This window comes from Phaseolus vulgaris, chromosome 1 (genome assembly GCF_051622355.1).
Source record: "Phaseolus vulgaris cultivar YP4 chromosome 1, ASM5162235v1, whole genome shotgun sequence".
Taxonomy (NCBI): domain Eukaryota; kingdom Viridiplantae; phylum Streptophyta; class Magnoliopsida; order Fabales; family Fabaceae; genus Phaseolus; species Phaseolus vulgaris.
The window spans coordinates 51,657,400-51,682,206 of NC_143498.1; the positions used below are offsets into that span (position 1 = coordinate 51,657,400).

General features: G+C 37.5%; 6 protein-coding genes across 7 annotated transcripts; 3 read left to right on the forward strand and 3 right to left on the reverse strand.

Moving 5' to 3' along the window:
* The first annotated feature begins 88 nt into the window (after window positions 1-88).
* Window positions 89-6,015, forward strand: LOC137814897 (Golgi apparatus membrane protein-like protein ECHIDNA). The gene is made up of 6 exons (XM_068617834.2): window positions 89-199; window positions 520-576; window positions 680-883; window positions 1,053-1,112; window positions 1,377-1,503; window positions 5,579-6,015. Exons 1-6 carry the CDS (start codon window positions 185-187, stop codon window positions 5,665-5,667), a joined length of 552 nt encoding a protein of 183 aa, XP_068473935.1. The 5' UTR covers window positions 89-184; the 3' UTR covers window positions 5,668-6,015.
* A 1,000-nt stretch (window positions 6,016-7,015) lies between these two features.
* LOC137814898 (AP-3 complex subunit mu) lies at window positions 7,016-10,486 on the forward strand. 2 transcript variants are annotated; one of them, XM_068617835.2, is made up of 8 exons: window positions 7,016-7,329; window positions 7,458-7,557; window positions 7,637-7,747; window positions 7,833-7,922; window positions 8,006-8,253; window positions 9,316-9,525; window positions 9,688-9,895; window positions 9,999-10,486. In XM_068617835.2, exons 1-8 carry the CDS (start codon window positions 7,295-7,297, stop codon window positions 10,242-10,244), a joined length of 1,248 nt encoding a protein of 415 aa, XP_068473936.1. In that variant the 5' UTR covers window positions 7,016-7,294; the 3' UTR covers window positions 10,245-10,486. The 2 variants fall into 2 exon arrangements, with proteins under 2 accessions (XP_068473936.1, XP_090149860.1); XM_090293734.1 differs by lacking the exons at window positions 7,016-7,329; window positions 7,458-7,557 and having other exon boundaries at window positions 7,729-7,747; window positions 7,844-7,922.
* Window positions 10,487-11,026: 540 nt separating this feature from the next.
* On the reverse strand, window positions 11,027-13,317 carry PPD1 (Photosystem II reaction center PsbP family protein). The gene is made up of 3 exons (XM_068617836.2): window positions 13,091-13,317; window positions 11,699-12,124; window positions 11,027-11,446 (listed from the first exon to the last, which is right to left on the reverse strand). The coding sequence occupies exons 1-3, from the start codon at window positions 13,217-13,219 to the stop codon at window positions 11,225-11,227; spliced, it is 777 nt and encodes a 258-aa protein (XP_068473937.1). The 5' UTR covers window positions 13,220-13,317; the 3' UTR covers window positions 11,027-11,224.
* A 1,296-nt stretch (window positions 13,318-14,613) lies between these two features.
* LOC137814900 (alkaline/neutral invertase A, mitochondrial) lies at window positions 14,614-17,633 on the forward strand. Its single transcript, XM_068617837.2, has 6 exons — window positions 14,614-15,435; window positions 15,563-15,722; window positions 15,877-16,088; window positions 16,311-16,804; window positions 16,923-16,971; window positions 17,098-17,633. Exons 1-6 carry the CDS (start codon window positions 14,668-14,670, stop codon window positions 17,422-17,424), a joined length of 2,010 nt encoding a protein of 669 aa, XP_068473938.1. The 5' UTR covers window positions 14,614-14,667; the 3' UTR covers window positions 17,425-17,633.
* A 581-nt stretch (window positions 17,634-18,214) lies between these two features.
* On the reverse strand, window positions 18,215-20,706 carry LOC137816250 (protein RTF1 homolog). The gene has a single exon (XM_068619328.2). The coding sequence runs from the start codon at window positions 20,332-20,334 to the stop codon at window positions 18,361-18,363; it is 1,974 nt and encodes a 657-aa protein (XP_068475429.2). The 5' UTR covers window positions 20,335-20,706; the 3' UTR covers window positions 18,215-18,360.
* Window positions 20,707-22,225: 1,519 nt separating this feature from the next.
* LOC137814901 (uncharacterized protein At5g01610) lies at window positions 22,226-23,026 on the reverse strand. The gene has a single exon (XM_068617838.2). It carries the CDS (start codon window positions 22,918-22,920, stop codon window positions 22,435-22,437), a length of 486 nt encoding a protein of 161 aa, XP_068473939.1. The 5' UTR covers window positions 22,921-23,026; the 3' UTR covers window positions 22,226-22,434.
* Window positions 23,027-24,807: the final 1,781 nt, after the last annotated feature.

Sequence of the window (24,807 nt, forward strand, 5' to 3'; positions counted from 1 at the left end):
GGATGGGCCCGACCCATAAGAATTGGGCTAGACATGTGTGGCCCAATACACCCTTTTATAGAATAAGTATATTTAGAAACATGTATACGAATATCATCTGTTAGTTATGGCGCACTCTTTCAGAAGTTCTTAATGCGTTGTTATTGTTCATAAATCTTTCCAAAGCTTGATCTCAGTGACAACTATGGATCTTGGGCAGGTATGTGAAGTTTCAATCAATTCTGTAGTTCTCTGCATTTCATTTTATTAGGATAATTGCATACGATCTGGTTTCTTTGTTTCAATTTCATTTTTCATTTCGCCCCTTCTTTGTTGAGAGACATTTTTAATTTTTCTCTTTTACGTTGAAGAATACCCCTAAATTAGCACATGTCTTAGAATTCTTTATATACATTTCCACATTTTTTGTTTATAAATTCAACTCAAGTTCTTTGTCTGGCCTTTGATTTGGTTGGAATGATTGTATTATCGTTCTCTTTTCTATGATAGTTAATTAATCACATTGTACTCTGCGTGCAGCCTGTGGAGGAAAACTACGCAAATCCAAACACTTGCTTCTTTCATGTTCTCTTCAAGGTTCACTTTCTTTAATGTATTTGCACTGTTTCGACATTTTATTCGCCAATGGCAATTGGTAGTTCTGAAAAGTGTAATGATTTTCACTTTTTGTGTCTGGCAGGCTGCGGCTTTGGCATTTTACATTCTCTCTGCCCTCTTTATTGATAACTTTGTCATCATTTTTGTGGTTACTGTCCTTCTAGCCGCTCTTGATTTTTGGGTAGTCAAGAATGTGAGCGGGAGAATTTTAGTTGGTTTACGGTGGTGGAATGAAATAAATGATCTCGGTGAGAGTGTTTGGAAATTTGAGTGTCTTGATCATGAGGTGCGAATTGCTTGTTTTACTCAGTTGCAACTTGCATGTTGTTATCTTATTTTTTTAAATAATATCTCTCTATGACTCTATCTATCTATAATGTCTCAGCTGAGTTGGATAAGATTTCCATCCGAATGCTATGGAGATATGTTACGTATTTTGTTTGTTTTTTCTCCAGTCATTGGCCCGGATCAACAAGAAAGATTCATGGCTTTTCTGGTGGACACTTTACCTAGCAGTAAGAAAACATCAATTGATTAAAGCTTGTGTGGCATTCCTGTTTTTCATATATCCTTTAGATGGTTCATGTGTTGTTTTGATATCAATACTGAATAAGGATTAGTGTTCTAAATAGAGTGACCGATTCTCTTAAATGTTGGATCTGAATGGAAAATATAATTGACATTTGGGTTTTGCCACTGCTTACATTTTGTTTTTTTATCACCCCTCATTCAACAACTTTGTTAACCAGTACATCATTTTCTTGTGTATTCCTCTACAGGCAGTTGCATGGACTATGATGGCAATATTCTCACTCATAAGGCTGCAAGCTGATTACCTCCTAGTTGTTGGAGTTTGTTTGACCCTCAGTGTTGCAAATATTGTTGGTTTTACCAAATGCCAAAAAGGTATGCTAATTTGTGTATGTTCTTACTATTGTATCTTATATTTCCAATAATATTTATTGGTTTAAGGTGGGATCAATTGCTGGAAATAATGAGATATTTTCAGTTCCAAGCGAATACTTGTTCACTCCAATTTACCTCCATTCTTCCAGCATAAATTAATTCATTATACTATTAACATATAAATAATGTCATCTTCAAGAGTTGAAATCGGGACATATTATCTGATAGCACCTGTTTCTCTTGTGGGGATTCTATGAAAACATGTTTAGAATTCATTGTTTATAGTCAAATGGCAGTTTATGAATTTTCCTATAATTTTCTAGATTGGCGTGACTGGCACTATTTGGCTTCAACGTTATTTCTCTTCTTTTGTCATAATTTCTTGCCGTTGGGTCACATGATAAGTACTTTCTGTATGTAAACATTCACGAAAATCCAATAAAGTTAATTTAGTTTCTAGATTGAAAAAACCGTAGGAAAGTTTAGATTCAATCCTTATCATTGTCAATTTGTCAAGGTAAAAAAATTCAAGATTTTTATGCTAAAAGTATCATTCATGAGCAAATAAGATGAATGCCAGTTCATATTAGTATCCATTAAAATAAATAAGTTCTTGCGGTTGGGTCACGATATTTGGGTCAAAGGTTATAGATGCCACTACTATGTAGGATTTTATGATTGTTAATAACTTTTAAATTGCATTCTTTGTATATTTTGCTTGAAATTACTACCTATTCAGTGGACTGTTTGGATTAACAGGTATTAGATAATTAGGATGCTCTCAGTCTATAAGAAATTCTTGTCTTGTCATCGTTAAGATAGTAGAAATGGTTGTACACTTGTACTGGCAATGGTTAAATAAAAAGGAAAAATTATTTTGGCATGAAAACGGAAAACAAAAGGAATAACACTTTGTAAATTGTAATAATATATCGCATTATTTTTTTGTGGGGATGAACTTTAGGTTCTGTATTTTAACTGTTGCATCAATGTTTTCTGCATTGCATGCCACGAAAATATATTTCATTTTAATTGATGTGGTCCTGTGAATATGCATGATACATATACGCCTTGTGAGTTCCTCTAAGCCTAGTTTCTTCTCACATCGTGAGACTGGTAGTTCTACCTGTGTCTCCCTTTCTTCTCTGAATTTAAATCAACTGTCCAGAATTCATGTCCTCTACCTTGTCCTCCCAATAGAACAATGACACTTAGTTAAATGAAAGAGTACATTCTCTTTCATGTTTGTCTGAGGTATCATTTTTCTATCAAGGGAACAAAAAAGAGGGCAGACAAATGAGACAGATGGTTCTTCCTAAGTGGAAGGATTTCTTTCTACACAATGTTCCTTTTTGTTTGGCAATACTTTATATTAAGGATGAAAAAAAAATCCAAATTACAAAATCCAATCCATAGATACAAATCCATATTAGTTTTAATTCATTTAAATAGATTTATCTCAAATCCAAATCCATATTTTTGGATTTTAAATCCAATCCATTTAATTGGATATGGATTAAATATGGTTGGATACATTTTTGGATTATCCAAATTGCATTTTGGGTTGGATTTTGACTTGGCCCGATCCAGGTTGAGCCAAAACAATCCGGGTCAAGGTTGAGCAAAGTCGGCCCAAGTCCACGTCAAGCCGAGTCGTTCGGGCCCAATTCGAATCGAGTTGGTATGGGCTAAAGTCGACCAAGTCGTTCTGAACCAAAGTCGAGCCGAGTCAACCTTGGGCCAAGTTCAGCTGAGTGGCCGATATTGAGTCGACTTGAGTCGAAGTTGGCCCAGGCCAATGTCTACTCGAGTTGGCCCAGGCCAAGTTGGCCCAGGCCGATATTGAGCCGAGCAAGCTTGGGACGATGTCGAACCGAGAAGGCCCGACCAATGTCGAGCAAAGCAGGCCTGAACCGATGTCGAGTCGTCCAGGCCGAGGCCGATTTCGAGCTGAGCAGGCAAATGCTGATAGAGCCGAGCGGGCTCAGGCTGATATCGAGTCGATCGGGCCCTGGTCGAAGTCGAGTCGTATGGGCCCGAGTCGATGTCGAGTCGAGCGGGCCCGGGCTGATATTGAGTCGATCGGGCCCGGGTCGAAGTCGAGTCCTACGGGCCTGGGCCGAAGTCAAGTCCTACGGGCCTGGGCCGATGTCGAGTCGTAATGGCCTGGGCCGATGTCGAGTCGTACGGGCCCGGCCCGATGTCGAGTTGTACGGGTTCGAGAAGATCTAGAGTCTTACGGGACCGGGCCAATCTTGAGTCTTACAGGGCCGAGCCGATCTAGAGTCGTACAGGCCCGAACCGATGTCAAGTCATACGGGCCTAGGCCGATGTCGAGTCGTTCGGGCCTGGGCCGATGTCGAGTCGTACGGGCCCGAATCGATATCGAGTCGTACGGGCTTGAGACAATCTCGAGTTGTACGGGGCCGAGTCGATGTCGAGTCGTATGGGCCCAGACCGATCTTGAGTTGTACGGGCTTGAGACAATCTCGAGTCGTACGGGGCCTGGACGGATCTCGAGTCGTACGAGCCTGGGCCGATCTCAAGTTGTACGCGCCCGGGCCGATGTCGAGTCGTACGGGCCCGAATCGATGTCGAGTCAGACAGGCCGATGTTGAGCCGTATGGGCCCGAATCGATATCGAGTCGTACGGGCTCGGGCCAATCTAGAGTCGTACGGGCTCGGGTCGATCTCAAGTCGTACGAGTTCAGGCCGATGTCGAGTCTGACGGGCCTGGGCCGATGTCTAGTCGAATGGGCCCAGGCCGATTTCGAGTTGTATGAGCCCCGACCGATGTCGAGTCGTACGAGCCCGGGCCTGATGTCTTGCTCTCTGGGCTCGGGCCGATGTCAAGCCATACAGGCCTGGGTTGATGTCTAGCCGTCTGAGCTCGGGCCGATGTCGAGTCGTACGAGCTCGGGCCGATATCGAGTCGTACGGGCTCGGGCTGATGTCGAGTCGTACGGGCTTGGGTCGATGTTTAGCTGTCTGGGCTCGGGCCGATGTTAAGTCGTACGAGCCCGGGCCGATAGCGAGTGTACGGGCTCGGGCTGATGTCTAGTCGTATGGGCCCGAGTCGATGTTGAGTCGTACGGGCCCTGGCTGATGTCGAGTTGTCTGGTCCCGGGTCATCGTCTGGGCTCGGGTCGATGTCGAGTCCTTTGGGCCTGGGCCGATGTCGAGTCGTATTGGCCTGGGCTGATGTCGAGTTGTACGAGCCTGGGCAAGTGTCGAGTCGTACAAGCCCAGTCCGATATTGAGTCGTACGGGCCCGGGCCGATGTCGAGTCGTACGAGCCCGGGCCGATGTCGAGTCGTACGAGCCTGGGCCGATGTTGAGTCGTACGAGCTCGGGTCGATGTCGAGTCGTACGAGTCCGGGCCGATGTCGAGTCGTACGAGCTCGGGCCGATGTCGAGTCGTACGGGCCTGAGCCTAAACATTGGTACGGGTCCGGGCTGATGTCGAGTTGTCCGTTCCTGGGCCAATGTTGAGTCGAGAGGGCCCGGTCAATGTCGTGTCGTATGGGCCCGGGCCGATGTCGAGTCGTTCGGGCCCGGGCCGATGTCGAGTCGTTCGGGCCCGGGCCGATGTCGAGTCGTCCAGGCCCGGGTCGATGTCGAGTCGTCCAGGCCCGGGTCGATGTCGAGTCGTCCAGGCCCGAGTCGATGTCGAGTCGTCCAGGCTCGGGCCGATGTCGTGTCGTTCGGGCTCGGGCCGATGTCGAGTCGTCCGGGCTTAGGATGTCGAGTGGTCCGGGTCCGGGTCGATGTTGAGCCGAGTTGGTCCGTATCGGTCTGCTTCCAAGTTGAGTCGGAGTAGGCTCAGTTCGAGCCAAGTTAGTCTGTGTCCATATCAAAATGGATTTAATGTATTTCCCAAAATGAATTTAATATAATTAAGAAAGTGGATTTAATCTAGATTTAATCCACTTAAGAAAAATCCAATTAAATTTATAGTTAAAAATGGATATGGATTTTAATTCTAAATAGATTGGATTTTGCATGACCACCCTACTTTATATTTATTAAACGGAGAAACATTTTGCAATGGATAATACTACTTAGTTATTTTCAGATGCTAAGAAGCGGATTCAACAATTTGCCTCCCAAACAATTGCCTCACGGTTCACATCTACATTACAGTCAGCATTCAGTGTTGTCTGAGGAATCTTTTAGCCCTACATCAGCTGCAGAAGAAAACTCTGCAAAGGAAATTCTTATCTCAAAACCGCCTATGATGACTTGAGGATGGCTTTATATAGAATGTAGGGATTTCAACTCCCTCCCTGTTCTCCAAGGAAAAGTATAGACTACTGAAAGTAAAGAATCAAAGAGGAGAGGTTGCCCTCGCCCGGTCCTGCAATCAGCTAGATGACTCAGTGGGTAGACTATTAGGTAAATTGTATTGCGTATGAGCCAGCACATGCAAAATTTTGTACCTTCCAATGTAACGGCTATGACTATTATTCTCAAATCACATGCTAAATAATTACTTTTTTCATGTGTTAATCATATGCTTTTTCTTTATTGTTTTTGCATTCGTGGTTTTAGAATCATGTTTCCTATTACTCTGTTTCTGTATCCATTCTACCATTTTTGTTATAAAAGCTATGATCTGCTAAGCATTATTATGATGACATCTCAATTAAGCCCATACTCGCGTGAACAAGAAATACAAAACAAACCTAAAAACAGTAAATCAGCCCTATATCTAAAAAAGAGCATATTTAATGAAATCCAAACAAACATGTTTACGAACCACCTCATATACAGAGAATCAACTCAAATACTTCTCCATTTTTTTTACGAAATCTCTTATTTGACAACTTAAACGTAACTCGGAATCAACATAAACTATATGGTAAATTCAGGGTGTGCGGAGTTCAAAGCATATAGTTTTCCTTTATGTGCATAACCAATATTTGGAGAGAGTTTCTTAAATCTAATTCGGACAAACTATTAATTTCTTTTTCCGCGCATGATTTGGTTGCCTTATTGCTCCCCAATTGAAAAAATTGTAAGATTACTTCCTGTGGTGTTTAGAGTGTAAGATGTTCCTTTCCACGAACAAACATCAATTCTTAATAAATTTTAATAGAAACAAATACATAAATTAATTCCTATACCTTTTTAATAAAAAAAGTATAAATTGCGGCTAATTTTTGTTGAGATTATTTTGGGCACACATCTTAATTATGCTTAGCGACTTTAATTAGCTAATAACGAGTTAATAACACAGTATTTACAATGTAGTTTACTTAACTTTTTGTGTTTTTATTATGTAATATAATATAAATAAACTGATAAGACAATATAAATATTTTTATATTATTATTGAATTATAAACTGTCATGTAAGTTAAAAAAATACGGATTTTTATTATAATTATTTTTAAATTACATGTACTGTAAATTTTAATTAGCTAATATTGTAATTACTTTTTACACAAGCTGTCTCTGGGAAAATTACTCTTTTTTTTGTTATGTGTCTGTGTATACACGATGGTTGTGTTTATTAATTAATGGACATATTTTTTTTATCACTTGAAATTGAAGAATTGATTTTAGTTGAGAAATGTTAAGGATGGGCAATGATGAGTGGTGTGTCAACTGAAGGACGAGGAAACTAACGTAGCTTGTATTGACCTTTGTGAATTGATGGAAACTCCCTTCATCACAAACTTTCCCTTTCCCAAACCTTATTAACTTTTCGATTCAATTATTGCAATCATCACTATCTCCCTTCCTTCCTTCCTTTCTTTCTCCGCTTTGATTTTGAGCCAGAAAGAGAAATGTTGCAGTGCATATTTCTTCTGTCTGATTCTGGGTAAGATTCACGCATTCCCTTACTCTCTCTACGATTTTCTAAACAAGTTAATTCCAGTTTTCTCAATTTCCGATTTCGAATTTAAATTTGTACTTTAATTTGATGACTCTGATAATTGGATTCCTTAGAGAGGTAATGCTAGAGAAACAGCTTAGTGGGCACCGCGTAGATCGCTCAATATGTGCCTGGTTCTGGGACCAAGCCATTTCTCAACCTGATTCTTTCAAGGTTTTCATTTTCATTCCTAAATATTTCATTTTTCTTTACCTTTTACTTTTATTTACCTTCTCTTATCTTCTCTGTATAGCAACAACCAGTTATTGCTTCCCCCACGCATTATCTATTCCAAGTTTTTCGTGAGGGAATCACTTTTTTGGCCTGCACTCAAGTCGAAATGCCCCCATTGATGGCCACTGAGGTATGTATCTTCCCAGTTATTTGCAACTCATGCGCCAATGCGCCAATGCGGCTGTATTTGTTTTTTTTAACCATCTGATTTTTAGTTCCTTTGTAGGGTGGCTGATGTTCTCAGTGAATATCTTGGGGGATTGAATGAAGACTTGATCAAAGACAACTTTGTCATTGTGTATGAGGTATTAACAGTTGCCAATGTGGTGTTTTGCATTTTACCCCTATCGATTTGTTGTTAAGATGTAAAGTTGTTATGTTATTGTAGCTTTTGGATGAGATGATAGACAATGGCTTCCCGCTAACTACTGAACCTAACATCCTGCGAGAGATGATAGCCCCACCTAATATTGTTAGCAAAGTTTTGAGTGTTGTAACTGGCAGCAGCTCCAATGTGAGTGACACCCTCCCAGGTGCTACTGCATCTCTTGTTCCCTGGAGAACAGCGGACACAAAGTATGCCAACAATGAAATTTATGTAGATCTTGTTGAAGAAATGGATGCAACAATAAACAGGTCCGTCTTCTCGAATTGTTGTCTTTCACTTCCAAACAGAGATAATTTTTATTGGTGTTTTGATATTTTTTTAATTATGGTGTTATTTGTTAGTTATCTTGGCTAAACTTAGAATGTTAAAAATTTCAAATTGAATCTTTTTGGGTAGGTCCCTTTGGACATTGTTTTACATAGGAAACTTTGAATCCGAGACCGGAAGCAGAAGAAACTATGTGTTGTACTTGCTTGCCTTCACAAGAAAAAAATATCACTATAATACATTAACAGTGAAAGCTTATTTGTGGGATATGTTACTGTATAACTTCTGAAACTGTAGTCCTTAATCGAGGCAAATGATGTGTGATCCATATAGTCAATCAATCTCACTTAGTGAGATAAGGCTTTTGTTTTCGTTGTTAGGTCACTGTACAACTTAGTAGTGTAGTTTTCCTTTTCTTCCCTCGTCTGCTTTGACACACTCAATCTTCTTTTAGTGGATTGAAGTTCATTGTTTCACTCCTTATCTTGCAAACTGAATATTCCTTGAAATAGTACAATGACATAATGATTAAGCAATTGGGCAGGTAGCTCTGCAAAGCTTTAAGTCTTGTGTATATACACACCTATGCACATAACATCACATTTCCAATAAACACATTTGAGGCAGAGATGCCAGTTCAATTTCAAATCATTCAAGTATGGGTCATTCATTATGTTTAATAGATAACTAGGAATGTTTAATCATTCAAGTATGGGTCATTCATTATGTTTAATAATCAAAAGATGGTGGCGACAGAAACTCCTACACTTTTTTATATTAACATGGCTTCCGTTTCTGGCAATGAGTTGAAGAACAGTGATCTTTGGATTCTTCTTTCATTTCTTTTATCCCTTTCCATTTTCATCCATAGCCTTTCGCAAGCTTAACAAGATATTTCTGATTATTGGACGCTTTTGTGGAACGTCATATGGCTAGGGCTGAATTTTCAATGATCGTCTTCATACTCCTCCTTAGTAGTTAGTATCTTATGCACTGTTCCTTCAGCTTCTGTTATATTCGTTGCTAAAGTTCTGTTGGTTCAGGGATGGAGGTCTGGTGAAATGTGAGATCAGTGGTGAGGTTCAAGTGAATTCCCATATCACGGGTCTTCCTGATTTGACTCTTTCATTTTCAAATCCTTCAATCCTTGATGATGTGAGATTCCATCCCTGTGTCAGATATCGGCCCTGGGAATCCCATCAATTTCTTTCATTCGTGCCTCCTGATGGGCAGTTTAAGCTCATGAGTTACAGGTATGGTCTCCAGCTTTTTATTGATGTCTGAATTGGGATTTGAAACCTTCATTTGAGAAGTCGGTATGAATAACGATATAATTATGAATGTGAAATTTCATTCAATGGTATCCCCGAATTTCTATTTATCTAAAAGTTTGCACATGTCACCTTTGTTTTCAGAGTTAGAAAATTGAAGAACACCCCAATATATGTAAATCCACAGTTGACTTCAGACGGTGGAACATGCCGTCTTAGTGTATTGGTTGGAATAAGAAATGATCCTGGAAAGACAATTGATTCCGTTACTGTCCAATTTCAGCTTCCTTCTTGTATCTTATCAGCTGATCTGACTTCAAATTATGGAATAGTGAACATACTGTCTGACAAGGTACATACAAGCAACAATCTTTCTTTTGTTATCTATTGTAGAAAAGCAGGAAGTCAAAATAGTCAGATATAACTTCTTCGTCCTTCGTTCTTTGTTTCTACAGACATGCTCTTGGTCCATTGGTCGGATCCCAAAGGATAAAGCCCCTTCAATGTCAGGAACATTGGTGCTGGAGACTGGATTGGAGCGCCTTCACGTCTTTCCCACATTTCAAGTGGGTTTTAGGATTATGGGTGTTGCCCTCTCTGGTCTGCAAATAGATAAACTGGATCTGAAGACTGTACCCTACCGTTTTTATAAAGGTTTTCGAGCTCTTACTCGGGCAGGAGAATTTGATGTGAGGTCATAATTGTGTATTTACCATTGAGTGATCCAAGACTTGTAATGATTCTGGACATGAAATTTTGTTCATTTACTCGGCCGGTTTCATTTTGTAAAGAGTTGGATAGTGTTCTCTTCTGGTTTCAAATTATTTTATTAGTGGATTTATCGCGTAGGTTTATGAGAAAATCTTGCGACTTGTATCACGAATCTATTTCTCGCGTTGAAGATTGGCATCATTGACAATGAATTTTGTCGTTTAAGATCTTAGATGAATGAGTGTTCCCCTCTGTTTTATTTTATCCAGCAATTTACTTTGGATTTTGGATAAATTTTAGATATGAAGCACTATCATTCGAGTATCTTAATACAAAATGGAATTTATGGCATAGAAAAATTTCACTTCCATGTGGGTGAAAGATCAGATGAAGAAGTACTGTTAAACACAATGTAATTGTTTGTTGCATGTAAGAACTTGAGTAATGGAGAAAAGTTGAACAAACATTATCATCGTATGCCAATCTTATGATATGAACTTATCCTAATTACGCTCTAAGCTTGGTCATTAGATTTTCTTATTTTACTTAAACGAAAGCTTAATCTGGTTTTCTTCCGCTTATCCAACTATATATAGATTTTGTATTATTGATATAATAATCAAGTCACTTCATCAACCACAAATAAAGAAAATTAAGTCACTTCCGGCACAACAGTGGTTTAACATTCTTATTTTAGATGTGGCTTAAAATTTGGAGACAATTTTTATTTAGTCTGATGGTTTGAAGAATTGAGATATACCACAATAGCTCATAAGAACAGTTAAAAGTCATCTTCACAGGCAGACTTACATAGATATGATAAGAGTGTAACAAAGCAATCAATAGAGTCAAAATTATGGCAAAAAAATGATAAGAGAAAAATCATCTTTAGAATAGAGAAGAAATATAAAAAAAAATAAGAATATATTTCAAGAACAAACAACATCTTTATGTATCCAACATTCTAGTTCTAACCGGCAATCTTGTTCACTCGAAACGAATCCATGACTCTACGAAGATCACTTTCCTCCTCTGCAAACACATTTTCTGGCACCTGCAATCTCAACTCATACAGTTGGTTGTTTTCAACCCCAAGAACAGATAGGTACCTCCGATTCCATTCCAGACGAGTCACCCGGTCTTGTGGCATAACAGCAAGTTCGTTGTTGTTCGCATATGACTTTATGTTTACCTAGCAACATAAAGACAATAAATTCAATTATGTAATTTTCCAATCAGGAGTGAGAAGGCATGTGATTTATGAACGCCTTCAAGATGCATTACTTACTCCGTGTGATTTTATTACCAATTTCTTATGCACTTCATTTATAATTGTATCAACTAGTTTTATCTGGCAATACATGTTATGATCATCATTGTGAGGTGTGTTGTGACGAAAGAAAAACTCATGCAACTGATTATTTGAATGTAATTGTTAACCAACCTCAACTTCATAGTATAACTTGCCATCATCAGCTACTCTTGAAGAAGTTGAAAGAATATTTGATTCACGTCTAACACCGAGTCTAGTAGACATAAACTCAGTCAGACACTGTTTGAGAACTTTCTTTCCAGCTTCTTGGGGTGGACCCAAGTCTTCAACACTCTTGTATTGGGAGGATGAAGGTGAAGAAATTTCAAGAGAGAGATTTTCATCAAGAACATAAGGGTCCCTGAAGAATATGTCAGCCCCAGCACCACGGACTTGAATCCAACTCCCTGGGTACTGGAATGAATAACCATCAAATGCATCTATGTATTCGCGGAACACAGGAGATTGTTGAGCCAGTGCTACACCGACCTCTGAGAGAATGTAGGTTGATAAGATCAATGACACTGCTTTCCTTCTTGGAACTGCAAAACCTTTAGCCTGATTATATATTAGCAGAGATAAAATCAAAGCCAAGTTGTAGATGGACCATGCCAAGATAGTAAAGAAGAAAACGTTCACCCAGGTTGGACTAAGATTCTAATATCTGGTCTACACCCTTTCTATGGATATAGCAGACAAAATTACCACACAGAGTTACTATTATTAGCGCCTCTCCCATTTGCACTCATTAACTAAATACGAATCTACTCTCCCTCTCTCTACCCCGTTTCCTTTCCATTTCACTGGCAGATTAACAGCATCGTCTGTATTGTTGGCCATTCATTGTTTTGTTGTAAAGACCAGAGATTCAAGAAACTTTGGACCCATTTGGTCTATGAAAATATTTTATGCTTTCACTTTTATTTACAAACATGTCATGTCAGTGTTTTCACTATGTTTCCTATTTATGTGCACTACTTCTACAAACTCTTGCAATCAAAGAACAAAGCAAAAAAGATAGTGTTTTATAATTAAAAACAGAAAACGAAAAACATAAAACAATATTTCGCACTAGACAAGCCCTTTGCTTCTCTTTCCATAACAAACACAATACCAAACACAAATTGATTAGAATATCGCCTGAAACAATAGTGAACTCCACTAACTAGTTAAATTTGTAAACGGGAAATTGCAACAAATGCTGACAAAAGTATCAACTGAAGTAGAAAGCTTAGAAATAAAAATAAGTCATAAACCATCTCTTTCTTTCCTCTGGCATTTGCTACCGCGATACTCAAGTTAGATACCAAGCCACGAAATCAAACAACAAAATACCCGAATTACCCAGGACTTTTTATTTTATCTAGTTTATGTTTAATTTACGTGGTCAAATTCCAAAGCATTCCACTATCAGATGCTACAATGAGTAAGTGATTATCAATTAAGACAAGGAGAGAAAAAACACATAGAGGCGAAGGACATGACCTTAAAGTATGAAACTTTAGTGGAATTGGATAGAATTACCGATTGGGTTGTGGGAGAAAAGGAGGAGCGAGGGGAATGGAAGGAGTGGATGTGAGTGGGCAGTTGAAACGGCGTCGTTTGGGTAAAGGGTCGTGGCAGAAAACTCTGCATTATAATTGCATTAGCCATTGCCAAGACGTGAGAAGAAAAGGAAGAGAAGAAGAGATCACAAACACCAAGTGGACACCAACTGTAACACCACACCACACTTTTATCCTATTGTTAGATTCTCTCACTCATATCTACTTATTCTCATTTTAAACTATTATTCACCATGCTTTATTCATTTTTTATTTATAAGAAAAATTACTATTTCATATTTCATTATTTTATAGCTTAAATTTTGGCATTGTATATTAAATAATATCTTATGTATTTTTCAAAAAATGGAAAACTATTTTCAAATATGATTTATCACTGTTCTTGTAAAATTATTTCATTTAAAAGGAAAAATGCTAAAAGAAGAATAGATGAAAAATTACAAAAATAAAAAACGAAAAAAGAGATCAAATTATAAAAATAAAATAAAAGTATAGTTTTTAAGAGAAATAAAAAAATATAAATAGGTAAATGAAGATGAATTAAAAATAATTAGTGATCCCACACTTTTTCTTTTTTATCCTTTTCTCTTTTCTCCTCAAACAAAATCACTCACATGTGTATTCTCATTTTTTTGTCATCTCTCCCCTATTTTTCTTTCTTAGCTCAACCAGAGACCTTATAAAAAAATATTTATCATATACCAACTTTTTCTTCCCTAACTTTTAACCTATTTTATTTGTTGAGAGAAAAAAAAATGTGCGAAACAGTTTGTAATTAAATAACAATATTGAATTATTTTATATATTTTTAGTGCATAACTTATTTTCTCTTTAAACTTTCAGGTTATAATACATAGAAATTAAAGTTTGTGCAAAAAAAAAAAAAAATACTATGGTTACGTTTTTTCTTAAATTTTGTTGTTAGATGAATACTCTGACATGCTTAATTTTTTTTTAGAATAAATAGAAAGAATCTTAAAATAAGTTTTTGATTATAGTAAAAAGTAAATTATAATAGGCTAATCTGAATGCAGTTTAAGAAATTGTTGAACAATTATGTTGGAGGCAAGAATTTTGCACCAAAGAAGAAAAACCCTATTTCATTGCAACTTCTCCAAACATAGGAAAAATGCATCAGTTTACAGTGATCACAGAATAAAAAATGACGGTTGAGAGTTACTACTGCAAACTTCAAACCCCAACGTTGAGGTTAGAATAGATCTACTCTTAGATATTAAACCATAAAAATCTAAAATAAATGATTTGCTAAAAGAGGACACAAAAGCAAAATCTAACCATGGTGATTCTGTGGTGAGAAATCAGAATCTCACTCTTGGTTTCCCAAGGTAGCCTTTTCCCCCCTATACATAAAAAGGATCAGATATCAGCATTCACATTCACATGATTTTCTCCATTGTTGTTTTTCTTACCAAGTTTAAAACATCCTTTCTCATTCACCATTTCCATTAACCTGATAAAACATTCAAAATCATTTACATCAACTACTTCCACGTACTTCGTTTGTATTCTTTTGTTATGATCACGACCAACCTTGTTTGCAACTGCACCATGAAACCATCCCCTAAGATCCTAATTGGTTACAAGAATTCATGGTTTGCAAGATGCCACCATACTCTAACCATGTCTACGTCCAATAAATCCACCACTTGTGGCCTCAATCTTCATCTCATCACCATGCAGAGCCCTTTTCACGCGCGGGAATTTGGACGCATAATGCATGGTAGCCAACAAGTTTTCGGGCTACCCTCTTCGAGTTTTGGCCAATCAAGTTTCATCGGTTTAAGCACAACAAGAATCTCAAAACGGGGTGTGTCTTCCATTGCCGGAATAGACTTAAAATTCAAGTCTCGTGACTTCTCAAACTCCGTGGAGACATATGAGAACGGTAATGGTAAAATGGTTTGCCTAAAGGGTGGCATGAATGTGAAGCCAAATGTGGGGGAAAGGGTTGACAATGACGAGGATAGTGTTGAAGGAGAGGAAGTGTCTGGTTTAGAAGTTGGCGAGAAAAATGAGAAGAGTGAGGATGTAGAAGAGGGTGAGAAGGCAGAGGAAGAGGAGACTGAGGTGGAGAAAGAGGCATGGCAGTTATTGCAAGAGGCACTTGTGACCTACTGTGACCACCCTGTGGGGACGGTGGCAGCGAATGATTCGGATGATCAACAACCTTTGAATTATGATCAGGTTTTTATAAGGGATTTTATCCCTTCGGCTCTTGCTTTCTTGCTCAAGGGAGAAAAGGAGATTGTCAAGAACTTTCTCCTTAACACCTTGCAACTCCAGGTAATGTACCTACATACACATGCATGGACAAAAATGTGATGCTAGTACTTGTTTGTTATCATGTCATGATTCCTTTCTCTCCATTGATGTTTAATATGCTGCATCCTTCTCCCTGTTCATTTGCAAGAGTTGGGAGAAAACAGTGGACTGCTATAGCCCAGGGCAGGGCCTGATGCCTGCTAGTTTCAAAGTTAAAACTAAGAAACTCGATGAAGGAAAAACTGAAGAAGTTTTAGATCCTGATTTTGGGGAATCAGCTATAGGCCGTGTTGCTCCTGTAGATTCAGGTTAGTTTTTTCTGTTCTTTACGACGTGCCTGCTGCAATAGGGTAATTCTTTGGGAGATTGCTTGTACATGCATTGTAAACAACAGCGATTTCTCAGAATATCATTTGAGTAACATAACAAAATGACTCGTTTCTTTGTTTGGTTTCCTGGTAGGATTGTGGTGGATCATCCTGCTGCGGGCTTATGGGAAGATTACTGGGGAATACGGCTTGCAAGAAAGGTTGGATGTTCAAACGGGCCTAAGAATGATCCTTCATCTGTGCTTAACGGATGGCTTTGACATGTTTCCTTCTCTGTTAGTAACTGATGGATCTTGCATGATAGACAGGAGGATGGGTATTCATGGCCACCCCCTTGAGATTCAGGTGAGTTAATAAGCAATGTTTGCATTCTTGTGTTTCATATTAGGTGTTATAAGGATTTGGAAATATTGTGTTCTTTGCCCTAGTCTGTTATAGCTACTCCTACTTTTCAACATTAATGTATCTGGGTTGAACTTGAGATGAGAAACTGGATTCAGAATTTTGTGTCTTCTCTTAGAACCTCTCTTTTTGGTGGAACTTATGTGGTAAGTTTTTGCTTTGCAGGCCTTGTTTTACTCAGCTCTTCGCTCTGCCCGTGAGATGCTAGCTGCAGATGAAAATTCCAAGAATATGATCGGAGAAATTAACAATAGACTCAGTGCACTACAATTTCACATCAGAGAATACTATTGGTTGGACATGCAAAAGATGAATGAGATATACAGGTACAAAACAGAAGAGTACTCATTGGATGCCACAAACAAGTTCAACATCTATCCAGATCAAATCCCTTTGTGGCTAATTGATTGGGTTCCAGAGGAAGGAGGATATCTGCTAGGGAATCTGCAGCCAGCTCATATGGATTTCAGGTTTTTCATGCTTGGAAATCTTTGGTCAATCGTTTCCGCTTTGGGCACCCCAAAACAGAATAATGCTATTTTGAATCTGATAGAAGCAAATTGGGGTGATCTCGTGGGGGAAATGCCTCTTAAGATATGTTATCCTGCCTTGGAGCATCATGAATGGCGAATAATTACAGGCTGTGACCCCAAGAATACGTATAAATTTTTCCCTTGATAAAAGAAAATACATGAAAGAATGTATAGTGTTTGTATTATTGCCTCTAAGGTGTACATCTCAAGTCTTAACTAAAAACACCATGCTTAATTTATGCAGCCCTTGGTCATATCATAACGGTGGGTCCTGGCCAACCCTTCTGTGGCAGGTAAATTTATTTCCATATTGAAAACAACTTTGTTTTAATTAAGGAAAGTTGTGAAAATGTTTTTGTCCATCTTCACAACTAAACTTTGCTTATACTGATGTGTTTGCTAATGCATCATGTCTTCAGTTCACACTTGCATGCATGAAAATGAATAGAACTGAACTAGCGGAGAAAGCAGTTGCTTTGGCTGAGAAAAGGCTGCCACGTGATTCTTGGCCAGAATATTATGACACACGCTCAGCAAGATTTATTGGCAAACAAGCCCGGCTTTATCAAACTTGGACTTTAGCTGGGTTCCTTGCATCTAAGATGCTTTTGAAGAATCCTAAATTGGCCTCCTTGTTAAGCTGGGATGAGGATTTTGAGATCCTTGAGACTTGTGTTTGTTTGCTTAACAAGAGTGGCAGAGCCAAATGCTCTCGTGACGCTGCCAAATCTCAGATTCTCGTGTGATGAGAGGCCTTTTTTTATTCAGTAAAAGGTCTAGGGTATGGTATGAGTTTTATAGGAAATAGTAAAAATTATATTGGTTGTGAATATGATAAATATGGCTTTCCTTTGGTGAGAAACGGGGATTCTCACTTATCTGTATATATGTAAACATGTACACACTGAATTTTCTCATTATAAAATGCTCCTCGGGAGCACTATTAGCTTTGCTTACTTTTACTTTTTTTTCTTTTATCATTTGCTCTTGTAAAAACCAAAACCTTATAACATGTGTTCCTCATTTCAAAGATACGAAACTTGCCAGTTGTGTCAACTGATCTTTGCAATGTAAAAAGATGCTCCCCAGTTTCAGAAAACACACAGCCAATGATCAGAATACGAGAACAAAAGACATCTCAAACTGCGAGATGCAAATATCAAAAAATAATACTAACATTCCAAATATTCAGTCCATGAAATACCAAACTAAATCATGACAGATTCTCTTTTTAACAGTTATGTTATGACTAGTTACCAATTTGTATTGAAAGGCTTTTCTGTATTAAACATCTTGTTATTGCCTGGTACCACTGATTACGTTTAGTCGATTTGGAATTAAAGAGAGGGAATCTCAATCCAATTACTAGAGGTGGTAAACTCAGAATGAAGTTTGAATTCCAAAGAAGATATCAATCAAAGAATTCAACCTTTAGCAGCTAATATGTTTTCAATGAATAATGTACATCCCAACCACACAACATATGTAAGCAAATCATTAAACAGAAGCATGAAAACATTAGAAACATGCCGAGTTGCCAAAGGAAAGGCATCGCTCATGTTAAATGAATAAATAAAATTGGTTACCTCTTATTTGCTGTCTACATTATTCAGTTAAAAAAAGTATAACCTTTAGAAAAGGGTCTACATAGTAGATGCTGTGTAAAACTAAATTTCCGAACTTCAAAGAAGTCCTCTTCTTCTCTTGTAGTCACTGATAGTTAATGTAAGTGCATGCCTACTCCCATCATTCTCAGAAACCCGGCACCCAACAGTTGCTTCTATTTTTTGTTTCCTTGACAGAAATCCATTTTTGAGTCCCTGTGGTCCACCAAAATTCTTGAGTTCAGACAGAGAGATAGGCAAGTCGAAATCATGCAGCATGTTTAATTCTGTTCCACCATCCACAGGAGCATTGGTATCAATCAACTTTCCTTCTTCAGCAGCTGCTTGCAATGCCAATTCTGTTACTTCAACACCAACCTTTGTTGTCACAGCTTCTTCTTCTTTCTCTTCCCCCTTACTAACTTCACCATCCTTTTCTCCTTTATCTTCATTCTTTTCAGTATCTTTACCGTAGTAATTCCTCGATCTTGTCCACCTCCTCGAAAAGGGATCATAGCCTTCCTCACCAGCTTTCAAATTTGCATTCAACTGTTTATGTTCAGACAAGTTCTTGAAGTTCGCAACCTTGTTCTTCCTGTTCATCTCGGCCAGCCTCAAAGCCTTGGTATCATTCTCCCGGGATTTACGAGATGCTTCCAAATCCGCGAGCTTTCTCAAGATCCTATCCATCTCTGCTTCATCATTCTTACATTTTGCAACCTCCAACAGATTCTTCAAACGATCCTTCTCCACTGCAATGTTAAGTGGCCTAGACGTGGCTGATTTTTTCTCCTCTAGCATCTGCTTCACAGTGGCAGCTGAATAAACATACGCGCTAGTTCGTCTTATGGCCTCCTTCTTCTCCAACACACTCATCTTACTCGGCAGTTGGCCGCCAGTTCTTTCAACTTCTCTAACCCAATGTCTGAACTCTCTCTCCAAGGGTGCAGAATCTGAAATTACAGCCACCTGAAACTTTTTAGCAGAGTTCTCACTGCCCCACACACAAACTAGATACTTGTGAGTGACTCTATTCTCTACCTTATAATGCTTATTTGGGTCACCTCCATCTACTCTCTGTACTACGCAGAGTCTGTAAACAGGTCCACTTTCTGACTTTCCTATGCCAATTCTCACGAAACATCCAACAATTAACTCCTCAAAAAATGGTTCATTTAACCACTTCACAAGCTTTGACCTCCTAATGGTGATTTCCCTTATGTTCTCAAATGTTGGCATCTTTGACTCATGAATGTTCTTGTCATCATCACTGTCACCCAATCCACCATCATCAGATGAGTCTCTTTCACTGTCAGACCGAATAGCACTCTCACTCTGACTAGAGCTACTTGGACTTGCCGTGACCCCAGGTTTCTGCTTGCTACTTGAGCCTGATCCTGAAGCCTTTCCCAATTTATCGTGAGGTTCTAAGATTTGTTGCTTCATCCTTTTGGCGCGCAATTCACTTAGAACATCTCCCTTGGAAGCCGTCCTCTCAGCATGTCTAGCCGAGGAACGAACCTTGGCAGATGATGGGTGATGAGATGAATTTGCTGCAGAACTAGTCTTTGCACTTGCATTTTTGTTTTCCCTCTTCAATCTCATTTTCTCTTTGATTTCCTTGTCACATTTTTTGGTTGCTCTATCAGACAAAATCATCTCCCTTTCAAGTTCTGTCATATTTGCGAGCTTTTGTTTGTCGTCTTCGTTCTTGTAGAGATCACTGCCAATGTCAGATTCTTCACTGCTGCCACCATCTCTATCGGGAACTCCATCCTCCAAGTCACCCCCACCATGCTCATTGCGAATACTATTATTACCACTTCTTCTGCTGACGTCTAATCTCTTCTTCAGCGGAACATGGGATGAATACCTCTGAGGTTTCTTGTTTGCACCCTCATCAGAGTCTTCTTCTCTAGAATTACTTCCACCATCAGAGAATGCCGCACCACCCTCACGTTTGGATTTGGAGTTCCGAGGCTTGTGCCGCTTTCTCACCGGAGAACTAGTCCTTCCAGCTGCCTCAAGCAGCATGTTTTCCAAGTCTGCCATCCTCTCTTATGTGTTGATATATATATGCAGTCTTCTTGAGTGATGTTAATATTCCGACTGAGTCACAACTCAGAACCCAAAAGCCAAAATGGAAATTTTACGATGAGATCATATGCATTATAGTTAACAATAAACTTAGACTTTCTGGGTGACAGTGCTCAACTCACTCATCTTTATAGGCCACAATATGTAATGTAACGCATGCATAGAGTCAAAGTTACAAAAATAATAATAAGCCAGAAAAGATAAAAGACCAAATGAACACCTGATGAGAGGAAAATGTGAGAGGGAACAACAACACCAGCAAGAACTGCTCCTGTTTCTACAAGTTATTTCAGAGGTCCTCCTGAGATCACTGGATGCCTTTTGCTGTGTTTTAGTCCTCTACTCACAAATTATATTCTTGTAACAAATTATTGCGAATTTTACAGCTCCAAATTTATAGAAACTAACTCCTATAAATATGTATCACTTGCGTATATGATGCTTGACTCGTTCAATATAAACAATTTTGGTTATATATTGTTGTTGCCATTGGCATGTACATATTGATTCTAAATAGTCAACGTTGTTTCTGCATATTTCAAGCGCTGCATTGTACCTTGGACAAATAAAACTATTTTCTCACAAATCCACTTAGATTAGCGTGAACAATGAGGATTTAATACATATATTTTATATTATGAAATATAATGGTGCATTAGTAATAGTTGTTTTATTGTGACCAATAGCCCTTTCCAATTATCTCATTCACAAACATAATTATATCCTTGATTTCAATTTTAAACTTTGTTCCACTCATCGGTAAAGAAAGGTACTGCAAATATCTGATAGAGATCCCTGATACAGTATTACTTTTATGTCAACCACAACAAATACGCAGAAACCATAAGTTGGTCCACATGTGGATAATGTTTGGCTAAATTTATATTCAAATTAAATGTTGAGATATACGTGTTAATGTTACGTTGGCAACCTTTAAACGAACTTACCTAAAATTGTGTTTCACTTGACGAGATATTCTCCAAATACACGAGGCGTGGCCGTGGAAAATTCATACCAAACATCAATTTAGAATAACATCAATTGAATTCGTATGGAGTTTCTAATGAAATAAATAGAATGAGTATAAAAAAATAGTGTATAAATACATTGATATATAGTTTTTAAGTAGAAAGTGTATCATAATATTTTATAGATAGATTCTTTGTGGCCGTTGATGTTATAATCGACGATTCAGAGAGCTATATGTATTCGAGATTATTTAACAGAAATTACAAATTTACTATCCAACTCTCATTTCTTTTTAGGGAATTGTGGGGTTATTATAACTTTTATTTAAAATTTAAACTACGTTACAAGTTATGTAAGCAATGGAATATTTAATGTTCAATCAATATATATTTTATGATTTGTTTTAAGGTCAACTCTTTTGATAAATTAGAATTTCAAATCAAAGGTATTAGATAATTATAAAACAAAAGTAAATTAGATAGCATAAATATTTTGAACCAAATTTGAAACTGATCAGATAATTTTGTAGCGTGGGGGTTTGAGTGACGTATACTGTTTGTTGGCCATTACCTTACTCTTTTTCATAGTTCTGGTATGCTGCTCACGTTCTTTATATGACTCCTATTTCTTTAGGCTAAAAAACCACACTTCATCATATTAGCTGAGATATCTCAAATCATGAGTTTTTTTTTTCAATTAAAATTCAATTCTTCTCCTTAAATAATTACGGAAACACACCAACATCAATTCTTAATTCAAAACCTCATTGGAAAGAGACCCAAGGGTTTCGTTTTCATGTCATAATTTCGAGTAGGGTATGTCCATATCCTAGGGCGTGAACTATAAGCTACAAATATTAGCTGTGAAAACAAACAAATAGAAGAAACAAAAACCCTAATATTCCATAAGCACAAAATAGTCATACATCTATGAAATCGGAATACGAAACAGTTTGTTGTTTCCTCCAAACCCATAACAATACTAGTATTATGCTATGAATCATAAAATAAAACTTAATAATGATAGTGAGTAACATTTTGGATTCATTGATAGTAACCAGCGGGAGAGAAGGTTGTTGAGAATGAATCAGACCTCTTTGACTTGCACAGCCGCGGCAGGGTCCTCCACGCGCTTACTCTCCTGAGGCTCCTCCTCAATCTCGAAGGCGGAGACGGGAAAAGACCGATATAGCCCTGCGGGGGTTTTGAAGGTGATTTTGCCTGTGGGAGGGTCATCGACGTAGATGTCACTGAGCGTGATCCAGAGCAAGAGCTCCTTCGTCTTCACGCCGGTGAGCTTCGAGATCCTTCCTTGTTCCACATGAGCAGTGACCTCGGGCGCGTAGGAGACAAGTTTACCGATTTTTTCGAACTTGTGAGTGTAGCTCTTCTTCTGTTTGAGCCAGACGAAGCCGGTTTGTCTGTCGTAACCGCACTCCTCTATGTCTTTGAGGGGCAAGAGACCGTTGGGGAGGGCGATTTCCTTGAGAAGCTCTTTCGACTTCACTTGGCAGATTTCGTCCCCGTGGTACACCTCCGATCTGATCTTGATATCTTCTGCTACCAGAGACATGGTGACGACGGCGACGGCGACGAATGCTTTGAGCTCTTTTGGGCTATTCAAGACACACAGAGATATGGGTAGTGTTCTTCACCTGTCTGTTGAGATAGAAGACCCTCTCTTCTGTCATATATAGCTCTCTACCTCTCACATTAACCTTTCATCTCCCCAAAATTTCAATCTCTGCCCCTCTCTCCCCCATAATTTAATTAAAATAACATTATCTTTATCATCATAAAAAATAATTAATTTAGCAATAAATTAAAAATAAGTGATATTTCATTGCAATTAATAATATAAACAAATTTAGTTTTTTTTATAAAATATTAAAGCTAGAGAAATATAAATAAATAAAAAACTTGTGGTTTTGAGATGTTGATTGGTGTCATTTTTAGAAAGATATCAATTCTGTCTTTCTTAATCGATATACTTATTGCTGTACTAAAAAGAGAAATTCACCTTTATATATTTTTTATTAGAGATATTAATTTCACTCATGGAAAAAAATAATAATCATATCCTAAATAAATGTGAAAGTGAGAAAGTGACTTAGGTTGTTTATAGTGGACAAATAAATGAGCACCATTAAAAATATTAACCCAAATGGTTTGAAAGAATGAAGGTAAAACTGTGTTATCAATCTTACAAGTGTACTTGTTGGTAAAAAGTTTATTGTTTAATTAATATGAATCCGTGATAAAGGGTTGATAATAATACAAGGATAAGATAAGATTTGATGAATTATAATAGGTTTATAGTCCTAATTACTAAATAAAATGTGTTATTAATTAAAATTGAGATTTATTGTAATTGTTTGATGTTGTTGGTGATTGGTAACAGTTGAAAATTGATGGCATAATAAAGAGGGTAGAAGTGAGGTTGAGAGAAATGGTTTGGAAAAAATATAGTTGGGAAGGTGACCGGTATAATCATTCTCACCGACATCTTCAACAACTTTCTTTTTTCTTTTCTTTTTTTTCTTTTTTTTTCTTTCCCCCTAAGGAACAACCTACACACGCTTTAAGTAAATAAATTACTCTTTTATTACTTTTATTAAATTCTAAAACTAAAATTATAACTTGTTCTTTCTGTACAAATTAGACTAATTAACCGTAATAAAGGACTATTTAGATTATTAAGGCAAAAACCAACCACTGATTGCTTCTCGCGTTCTTTCTTCTATTTTGGATCGACTTCAATACCTTCACGTTTCAGTAACTAAATTAATCGTCAACACTTTTAATACTAACAAAACTATATAAAAAAAAAACTTGTAATTAAGAATCATTAATCTGTTTCACAATTGTATCATCAACTTTAATATATTCAATATTTTTCTTTTAACTAAAAAATTGATACTAACTAGGTTAGTGAAATGAAACGGAGGAAAAATGAATCAGAATATCAAATTTAATATTTTAAAATATAACTTAATTGAATGTTTTAAAAATATAAAGACCAAATTAATGAAAGAGTACATTCACCACTTTTTTTTTATCACATTTTATTTAATTAAATTGTTATTTTCTTTTATTTGGAAATTTTTTAATTTTATTGTGGGTACGTAATATTTTCTTTCCTCATACGAGTTTCTTGTGTTGTTTTTAAACACTTTTCTATTCCGAGAAATCAAATTGTGATTTGTATTAGTCTTTTACGTTAATTCAGTTTTTTGATGCTTTATTTTAAATTTTAATCGTTTAAAAAAAATAGATTGGACCATTTGAGACTAAACAGTTTGATAAAAAAATCATTCTCCCAAATATGTTTTTTTTCACATTATACTTGAGAATTATTTAAATTAATAGATAAAATGACTTGTTCATGCATATTTGTTAAACGAATATTTATTAGTTTTTTTATAAAATCATTACTTTGTTTAAATAAATATCAAAATGG

What these genes read in the sequence shown, in the direction of transcription:
- LOC137814897 (XM_068617834.2), top strand. An exon ending in TCTTTCATGTTCTCTTCAAG is followed by an intron (nt 577 to 679) that starts GTTCACTTTCTT and finishes TGTGTCTGGCAG; the next exon opens with GCTGCGGCTTTGGCATTTTA. An exon ending in GGTGGACACTTTACCTAGCA is followed by an intron (nt 1,113 to 1,376) that starts GTAAGAAAACAT and finishes ATTCCTCTACAG; the next exon opens with GCAGTTGCATGGACTATGAT.
- LOC137814898 (XM_068617835.2), top strand. Translation starts at nt 7,295, where the DNA reads ATGTTGCAGTGCATATTTCTTCTGTCTGATTCTGG. An exon ending in TTTCTTCTGTCTGATTCTGG is followed by an intron (nt 7,330 to 7,457) that starts GTAAGATTCACG and finishes TGGATTCCTTAG; the next exon opens with AGAGGTAATGCTAGAGAAAC. An exon ending in CTCAACCTGATTCTTTCAAG is followed by an intron (nt 7,558 to 7,636) that starts GTTTTCATTTTC and finishes TTCTCTGTATAG; the next exon opens with CAACAACCAGTTATTGCTTC.
- PPD1 (XM_068617836.2), bottom strand. Translation starts at nt 13,219, where the DNA reads ATGGCTAATGCAATTATAATGCAGAGTTTTCTGCCACGACCCTTTACC. An exon ending in TTTCTCCCACAACCCAATCG is followed by an intron (nt 12,125 to 13,090) that starts GTAATTCTATCC and finishes ATATATAATCAG; the next exon opens with GCTAAAGGTTTTGCAGTTCC. An exon ending in AGTTATACTATGAAGTTGAG is followed by an intron (nt 11,447 to 11,698) that starts GTTGGTTAACAA and finishes TTATGTTGCTAG; the next exon opens with GTAAACATAAAGTCATATGC.
- LOC137814900 (XM_068617837.2), top strand. Translation starts at nt 14,668, where the DNA reads ATGATCACGACCAACCTTGTTTGCAACTGCACCATGAAACCATCCCCT. An exon ending in TGTTGCTCCTGTAGATTCAG is followed by an intron (nt 15,723 to 15,876) that starts GTTAGTTTTTTC and finishes GTTTCCTGGTAG; the next exon opens with GATTGTGGTGGATCATCCTG. An exon ending in GGCTGTGACCCCAAGAATAC is followed by an intron (nt 16,805 to 16,922) that starts GTATAAATTTTT and finishes TAATTTATGCAG; the next exon opens with CCCTTGGTCATATCATAACG.
- LOC137816250 (XM_068619328.2), bottom strand. Translation starts at nt 20,334, where the DNA reads ATGGCAGACTTGGAAAACATGCTGCTTGAGGCAGCTGGAAGGACTAGT.
- LOC137814901 (XM_068617838.2), bottom strand. Translation starts at nt 22,920, where the DNA reads ATGTCTCTGGTAGCAGAAGATATCAAGATCAGATCGGAGGTGTACCAC.